This window comes from Sciurus carolinensis, chromosome 16 (assembly GCF_902686445.1).
Source record: "Sciurus carolinensis chromosome 16, mSciCar1.2, whole genome shotgun sequence".
Taxonomy (NCBI): Eukaryota; Metazoa; Chordata; class Mammalia; order Rodentia; family Sciuridae; genus Sciurus; species Sciurus carolinensis.
The window spans coordinates 58,164,027-58,172,413 of NC_062228.1; the positions used below are offsets into that span (position 1 = coordinate 58,164,027).

The window sequence follows — 8,387 nt, forward strand, 5'->3', positions numbered from 1 at the left end:
CCTGTAATCCCAGCAGCTCAGGAGGCTGAGACAGGAGGATGGTGAGCTCAAAGTCAGCCTCAGCAAAAACAAGGTGCTAAGCAACTCAGTGAGACCCTGTCTCTAAATAAAATACAAAGTAGGGCTGAGAATGTGGCTCAGTTGTCGAGTGCCCTTGAGTTTAATCCCCAGTACCAAAAAAACAAACAACAACAAAAAAAAAACCACCTCTTTCCTTATAAAGTTCTCAACCTCAGTATTTTGTAATAGAAATAAAAAGCAGATTAATAAAAATAAGATAATGAACTGCTGGCCTAACGTTTGGGGAAGAGCATGGAACTAAGGATATAAATTGATGAACTCCTACCACATGGGTTGTGGTATGCACCATGGCACTGCATATCACCTAGGAAGTGGATATAGATAGAAAAGGCTGGGGTTTTCCAAATTTTAAAATTAGAAAGAGGTTTCAAAGCAGATTGAAGAGAAGCAGCCAGTGAGGAAAAATATCAAAGGTGAAGGCCAATAAAGGAAGGAAGGATATTGTGAATTCACTATTCTCAAACTTTAGTGCACATCAGCCACCTGAAAACACATATGACTGGCCCACATCTGGAATTTCTGATTCGGTTGGTATCTTTATTTCCTATACAAATTACCGCAAACTTCGTATCTTAAAACAACACAAGTTCATTCTCTCAGAATTCTGGAGGCCAGAAGTCCAAAAGCAAGGTGTCAGCATGGTCACTACCTTGAAAGGGTCTTGGGGACAATCCTTCCTTGCCTCTTGCAGCTTCTGGTGACTTCAGGGGTTTCTTGACTAATTTCTGCACACCTCCAATCTCTGCCTACATCTTCATGTGACCTTGTCCTTTGGAAGTTTCACTTTTCTGGGTATCTCTCTTCTGTGTCTCTTATAAGGACACTCACCTGTCATTGGATTTAGTGCCAACTCAAATAATTCAAGTTGATCACACCTTGAACTCCTTAACTCAAAATTACATCTGCAAAGAACTTTTTTTCCAAATAAGATCATATTCATAGGTTCCAGGGGTTAGGAAGAGGATTTGGATGGTTTTTGTTTTATTTTTGGTTTGTTTTGTTGGAGGCCACCATTCAAATCACCACTATAGGTCTGGCATGGGGACTGAGAATGTGCATTTCTAACAAGTTCCCAGGAGATGCAGATGTGGTCCCTGTGGAACCACAACTGCTGAGGCAGTGAAGTCAAGCCCGATGGGGACTGAGAATTGAGCATGTGGATATCACTGGGAACTTTGACAAAAGCAGTTTTTGTGAGTGAGTGCAAATGACAGCTGGATTCAAAGACCTGAGGAGAAGCAGAGGCAGCAGGCATAGACAACTTCATACATTTTGTTATCAACAAGAGGAAGAAATGATAAAAAGTTGTAGAGGATGTAAGGTCAAGAGGAAAAAAAATTCTTTTTGTACCAGGGATTGAACCCAGGGGTGCTTAACCACTGATCCAATCCCTGGCCCTTTTTGTGTTTTATTTAGAGACAGGGCATTACCAAGTTGCTGAGGCTGGCCTGGAACTTGGGATCCTCCTGCCTTGGCCTCCCAAATCGCTGGGATTACAAGCATGTGTCACTGAGACTGGCTCAAGGGGAAAAATTTAAAGACAGGAGAAATAACAACACATTTGTGTGCTGGTGGGATGGGTAATAGGGAGAATTTGATGACTCAGAAGAAAGTGGAGATAAGTCACAGGAGGGATGTGCTTAAGCAGCAAGATCTGGTTTTGGGTCTGGCAGGTGTGGAGGGGTGGAGAAGAGCGTAGCATTGGGGGATTGGCACAGTGGGTACATGGTGGGACTGCCTCAGATGGCAAAGCCAGATGATGGGGAGAATTAGGGGGAGCTATTGAGCTCTGTGTGGAATGTGGTGACAGTCCCAGGGACTTCCAGGGCTCAGTTGGGTGGAGCTCAGCAGAAGGATTTAGAAATTGGAAGATGAGGGCTGGGGATGCAGATCAGGGGTAGGGCGTCTGCCCAGCATGTATGAGGTCCTAGGTTTAATGCCCAGTGGCACAAAAATAAAACAAGTCAAAGAATACAAGGAGCTGGGTCTTCAGAGACCTGTTTCCCAGGGTCCAGTGGATGACTAGGTAGTAGGGAAGCCTCCAGAGTTGGAAATCTGTGAGGGATTTGGGACTTGATAAGGGTGGGGAGCCTCTGGGGACATTAGAGGAGACTGCAGAGGCTGCTGGGTGCCTTTCATCACCCTGGCTCCTCAATAACCTCCTCCCTTCAGGCCCCACTGGCAGAGGCAGGAAGTATTGCCTGAGGCTCACTTCCGGCTTCTGCTGAGCGGGCTGGCACCTCCTGGCCCCCCTCAGCACTCCCAGGGACCTCCCCACCTCTGGTCCACAGAACTTTCACTTCCCCCAGGTGCCCAGCCCCTGCCCCCCAGCATGTGGGGGCACCCTGATCTAGAAGAGATGCAGATTCCTTTGAGAGAGAGGCAAAGACAAGTGGGAGATAGAGAAAGGAGGAAAGGATCCCAGAGAGAAGGGACCAGAAACCCAAAGGGAGGGAGAATCGAGACACAGGTGTGGGAACAGACACAGAAGAGAACAGAGGCTCGGAGAGAAAACAGCCAGCCAGAGAGGGACTGAGACCCAGGGAGAGAGGGTTAGAGACCTAGAAAGGGCGGGTGGGGAGAGACCCAGAGCAGGGAAAGGGGGACAGAGCAGATGCAGAGATGGGAAAGCTTAGCAAACCATGAGGTCAGAGTGTCTGTGAGGTCGGTTGCTGTCCAGAGACAGCCCTGGGCTCCTGGTGCCCAGACAGGTATCAGTAGATTAGAAGTCCCTGTGGATCCCCCAGGCTGAGCCATGGAGACCTGGGAGGGACCACCCACCATGTCCTTGGTGCCCACCAATTCCAAGGCCCCTCAGGTACAAGTGTGCATCCTGATGGGGCGGGTGAGAGAGAGAGAGAGTCACCTCCTGTGAAGAGGGATGGGGTAGGGCCCCACCCCTCCACCCCTCCACCACTGGAACTTCCTCTTTCTGTGTGTTCTTCCTCCTCTTGGTCTTTCTTTCTGTCTCCTCTCGGCCTCTGTCGCTCCGCCTGTCTCCCCACCACCAACACCTCTTCTGCCTGGTCCGTCCAGCTAGTTACTCTACACTCTAGGTGAAGATGTCTGCCCAGAAGAGCTGCCTCAGCCTCATCAAGTACTTCCTCTTCGTTTTCAACCTCTTCTTCTTTGTGAGTTGCCCCACGGCTACGCAGCCCCCGCCCCCCACCTGCCCGTGGACTTCATTTCCCCTGCCCACTGTCACATTCCCATCTCCTTTCCCCAGGTCCTAGGAAGCCTGATTTTCTGCTTTGGTATCTGGATCCTTATTGACAAGACCAGCTTCGTGTCGTTTGTGGGTGAGGGAACTGGGGCAGTCAGGGAGGGACTTCCTGGAGCAGACCTGGACCCAGCCTGCCACCAAGCAGCCTCCTGGGGTCCCTCATCCTAAGGAGGCCTGGAGTGCCTGATTCCCCAGGCAGGTGCCAGCCCCACCACTGTTACTGTGCTTCTCAGAGCTGTCGTCCTCTGGAAAATGGGGTTATGCACACCAATCATAATAATAGTGAGAATGATATTCATTTCTCAAGCTCTTCCTGTTCCAGATCTTGGACTGATGCTTATCAGGTCCTCTGATAAACCTTCCCCTCTCTTGAGGTTCAGAGAGGGGAAGTTCCTTGTTGGGTGTCACACAGCAAGGAAGCAGAAGAGCAGCAAATGCTATATTAATAGCCATAATGAAAAAAAAAAGAAGTGGGTAACCATCAAAATTCTAATGGTTCACATTTAATAAGTGTTTGCCCTGCATTAGGGCTGGGATCAACATATGCTACATGTGGCTGGATGTAGTGACACAACTTTCAGGAGGCTGAGGGAGGAGGATCACTTGAGTCCAGGGGTTTGAGGCCAGACAGGCAACAGAGCAAAACCCTGTCTCACAAAACAAAAACAAACAACAACAACCACAAAATAACCTCTAGGAAATAAACATTACTATTCCCTTGGCTTTGGGGAGGTTTAAGTGACAGAGGCAAAGTCATGGAACAAGTGATGGGGCCGACAGTATCAGGGATGAGGAGGTGCTGAAGGAGAAAAAGAGAAAATGAGAGCCAAATAGAAGGACAGAAATCCAGATGGGAAGAACACAGGCAGGGAGATAGTAGGAGAAAGTCTCAGAAGAGAAACAGACTTGAGAAGGGCAAAGACAGTCCCAGAGAACAGCAAACAGATTCAGAGAAAAGGACATCCAGAGCACAGGGACGTGCCTGGGGGTGGCGGGTATGGAGTTGCCTGGCGCTGTCTGTCCACCATCACTGCCTCTCCTTCCAGGTTTGAGCTTCGTGACCCTGCAGATCTGGTCTAAGATCCTGGCCATCTCAGGAATCCTCACCATGGGCCTGGCCCTCCTGGGTTGTGTAGGGGCCCTCAAGGAGCTCCGCTGCCTTCTGGGTCTGGTGAGTGCCCTGCCCACTGACTATCCCCAAGAACACGCCAGTCCCCCATCAAAAAAGACCAGGGGAGCTGAGTGTAGTGGCACATGCCTGTAATTCCAACGGCTGGGGAGGCTGAGGCAGGAAGATCTCAAGTTCAAAGCCAGCCTCAGCAACTTAGTGAGACCCTAAGCAACTCAGTGAGACCCTGTCTCTAAATAAAATACAAAATAGGAATGGGGATGTAGCTCAGTGGTCGAGTGCCCTTAGTTCAATCCTTGGTACCCCCAAAATTAATTAATTAATTAATTTAAAAAGGTCAGGGGGCAAGGTCAGCCTGACCTCTCCCCTCTACCCACTAGTATTTTGGGATGCTGCTGCTCCTGTTTGCCACTCAGATCACCCTAGGAATCCTCATCTCCACTCAGCGGCTCCGGGTGAGCTCCTGCCAATAACACCCCATCCCTGGCAACTGATTGGGTAGCTGATGGGGTTTGCTGGAGGGATGGAGGCGGGGTGGAGGCAGACAGGTGCTGACATAGACAAAGAAATAACAGGAAAGAAGATGAAAACAGGGATACAGAGATACAGAAGGACAGAAATGCAGATACAGAGGCTGACAGAAAGACACACAAAGAAAGAGACAGAGAAAGTCACAAAGACACAAGGACATATACAGAGAGATAGAAATGCAGAGGTCCAAAGGGAAAGTCCTGCACGGTGTCCAGTCAGCAGCCTCAGATACTCAGCCACTGGGGAGGCTAAGGCAGGAGAATCCCTGGAGTCTAGGAGTTGGAGACCAGCCTGGGCAACATAACAAGCCCCTGCCAATGGAGAGGGGTGGGGAGGGAGAGAAACTGAGAAATAGAAGCCCCCGCAAAATTCTATAGATAACTAATGACCCCTAGAAATAGTGGGAGGACAACAGAAACACGCAGAAAGATTCTGAGCAACAAGCTAACCATTCAGGGAGGAACCGAAATCACCGCAAAGATATGCCCAGGGTCCCGTTGGCACTGAACAGTCTTGGAGGGGCTGGAGCGGGATGGGGCTGATAGGGCCCAGCCTCACTCACAAACTCTCAGCTGGAGCGAAGGGTGCAGGACATCGTGCTAGAAGCCATCCAAAACTACCGCGCCGATCCGGAGGAGACAGCAGCTGAGGAGAGCTGGGACTATGTGCAGTTCCAGGTACATGAGCCCCTACCCAACCTGGACGTGTACCCCTTCTCCAGCTCCAGTATTCTAAAGTGACTGAGTTCAGTCCTATGCATCAAGGAGACTCCGCCCCTACTGGCCCCAGCCTCCAGCTCCAGGACTCCAGTGTAAACCTACTCACTCATCCTACCCCCACTCCCACTACCGGTGCGGGATGTGGTCTCCCGCCCCCATATGATAATATAACTGGCTCCATCTTAGCCCAGCACCTGGACTCTGGCGTGGCTCCATCCTCTGCCTCGAGACTCTACCCCTGCCCTCACGAGGTGGGAACCCCATCTCCAACAGCTTAGCATGACTAGGTTCCTGCCTTTACCTCTGACTCCCACAAGAACCCAACCCTCATAAAGACTCCACTCTCTAGACATGTAGCTCTGCGCCCCCATCCAGTTAACCCTGTGCGACGTAGTCTTGCATCTCCGACCTAGTTTCAGGTTCACAACGTGATGCTTCTCTTCTACCCCAGTCATCCGGTAACTCACATCTCTCCAGTGTTCTTAAGTGTCTTTCCTGGCCCTAGCCCTGGCCCCATCGCGGTCCCAGCCCAGCTCACCTTTCCTTCCCCTGCACGAACCACTCGGCCAGGAACCATGCTCCCCGGCATGACCTCATATCCATCACCCAGATCCCCAACACTTGCATCAGGCCAGTCCCGGTTTCTGACTGGTATTTTTCTCTCAGCTGCGCTGCTGCGGCTGGCACTCCCCGCAGGACTGGTTCCCGGTCCTAATTCTAAGAGGCAACGGGTCGGAAGCGCACCGGGTGCCCTGCTCCTGCTACAACTCCTCGGCGGCGACCAATGACTCCTCAGTCTTCGATAAGATTATCTTCCCCCAGCTCAGTCGGTTCGGACCGCGGGCACGACCCAGGCACAGTATGGACATCTGCGTGGTCCCTGCAAATGGTCATATCTACCGCGAGGTAAGAAAGGGTTTGGAGCAGAAACCAGACGGAACAACAGGTAGGGCGTGGCATGGGGGCGGGGGGGTTGTCGCCTGAGGTGGGCGGGGCCGAGAGAAGGGTGGGGCTCGAAGGAACAGTACTACAGGAGGGACCGGAGCCCCCCTAAAAGGGGCGGAGTCTGAGGAAAGGGCGAGGGCCTTAACTGACAAGTACGGCGGGCAGATATTTGGGAGAGGTGAGGCGGGTGCACACAAGCTGACTAGAGAATCCAGATAACTGGAAAAATGGGTCGGTGTCTGAGAAGAGAGGGCTAGGCTGTGAAGGACGCTGGGGGTAGGCCTGAGGACGAATCCTAGAAAGCTACCTTTAACCTTTCCCTACACGTCCAGGGCTGCGCGCAGAGCCTCCAGAAGTGGCTACACAACAACCTCATCTCCATAGTGGGCATTTGTCTGGGCGTCGGTCTACTCGAGGTGATTTGGCCCCGCTCGCGCTTGCGATTGACTCTAGTCCATAGACAGCCCGGCCCTTAACCCCTAGTCCTCCAGTAACCTGGGAAAGACGCATGCGTCTTGGAGTCCCGCCCCCTCCGGGCTCTCCCACCTCAGTCTCTGGATGGATGGGAAGGGGCGGAGTCCTAGCTTCGACGAGCCCTGATTGGCCGTACGCAGGAAAGTCGCCTGTTACTGGCCACAATATTCCTCCCCTTTCTTCGCAGGTGAGTGTGATGGTGCTGAGCTTACAGTTGCAGCGCAAAGCACTCCGCCCGGAACCCGAGTCGCAAATCCCCGGCAGTGGTGGTTCAAGCTCTCCGCCCTGCCTTAGCGCCGACAGTGGTGGCGGTCGCTGTGGCGTGCTCACCAGCAGCGGGCGTACCAGTGCTCCCTGGGGTGGATGGGGCATGGCAGGTGCCTGCCCCAACTGGGGGGACAAGGTCCCGCAGGGCAAGCTTCCCATGGCCCTGGGGCCCTGGCGGCTTTCGGATCAAGACGAGGAGCAGCCCGATACCGGGAGCTCTAGCGCAGAGATGGAGGCTGAGGCGGACGTAGAAGCCGAAGTGGAGGGGGAAACAGATAAGCCTCCAGAATAAAGGACCCTAGGCTTGCTTCTGACCTGACTCCTTCTCGGGCTCAACCCCACCGCCTCCCCACCTGTTGCAACAGGACTTCCCGGCTCTCAACTTACCCCACTTCTTTCTCTGGCCCCACCCACTTTCTACCTACCCCCAACACACACGCGCGCGCGCGCACACACACACACACACACACACACTTAGCAGCTTAGGCGCCTTATTTTCTTGCCCTGACCCCACCCCCTGACTTTTCTGCTTTCAGGGACAAAGTCACACCCCTGTTGCTGGAAGCCCTTCGACATTTCTGATCGCGTCTTCTTTCTCCATAGCTCGGCTTCATGACGCTCTCGATATTCCTGTGCAGAAACCTGGACTACGTCTACTACAACCAGCTGGCTCGATACCGCTAGGCCCTACCCCGCCCCTTCAGGTGCCCTGGACACTTTCCTGTGGCTTGTAAATATCTGTTTCTCTTGAGCCCTCCTCATTCCCTTGGGGACCCAGGTGTCTGCCTGGCCACTGCCACCAACACCCCTGAGGGACCTGGGGCTTCCTGCCCACACATACTTCCTTTCTTTGCCTCATCTGTTGGCCTACCACCTCCCACAAGATTATTTTTCGCTCAAACCTCAAATAAATCCCCTGCATTTTGGTAAAATGGCCTTACTTTGTCAGAACACAAACCAAAACACTTTGAGAGGGGAAGGGAGGCAGCAGTCTAACCCGAGGCTCACTTAGAAGAGG

The 8,387-nt window shown here is 52.3% G+C and overlaps 1 protein-coding gene across 3 annotated transcripts; it reads left to right on the forward strand.

Moving 5' to 3' along the window:
• The first annotated feature begins 3,037 nt into the window (after window positions 1-3,037).
• On the forward strand, window positions 3,038-8,315 carry Cd37 (CD37 molecule). 3 transcript variants are annotated; one of them, XM_047529064.1, is made up of 8 exons: window positions 3,038-3,212; window positions 3,308-3,380; window positions 4,351-4,475; window positions 4,814-4,888; window positions 5,537-5,641; window positions 6,350-6,589; window positions 6,961-7,044; window positions 7,973-8,315. In XM_047529064.1, the coding sequence occupies exons 1-8, from the start codon at window positions 3,144-3,146 to the stop codon at window positions 8,051-8,053; spliced, it is 852 nt and encodes a 283-aa protein (XP_047385020.1). In that variant the 5' UTR covers window positions 3,038-3,143; the 3' UTR covers window positions 8,054-8,315. The 3 variants fall into 3 exon arrangements, with proteins under 3 accessions (XP_047385020.1, XP_047385019.1, XP_047385018.1); XM_047529063.1 differs by lacking the exon at window positions 7,973-8,315 and adding an exon at window positions 7,290-7,962 and having other exon boundaries at window positions 6,506-6,589; XM_047529062.1 differs by lacking the exon at window positions 7,973-8,315 and adding an exon at window positions 7,290-7,960.
• The last annotated feature ends 72 nt before the right edge of the window (window positions 8,316-8,387 follow it).

Excerpts from the sequence above, each read along its gene's own strand:
- Cd37 (XM_047529062.1), top strand. The coding sequence starts at position 3,144 with ATGTCTGCCCAGAAGAGCTGCCTCAGCCTCATCAAGTACTTCCTCTTC. Across the intron at positions 3,213-3,307 it reads TTTTCAACCTCTTCTTCTTT|GTCCTAGGAAGCCTGATTTT; the intron begins GTGAGTTGCCCC and ends TCCTTTCCCCAG. Across the intron at positions 3,381-4,350 it reads CAGCTTCGTGTCGTTTGTGG|GTTTGAGCTTCGTGACCCTG; the intron begins GTGAGGGAACTG and ends CTCTCCTTCCAG.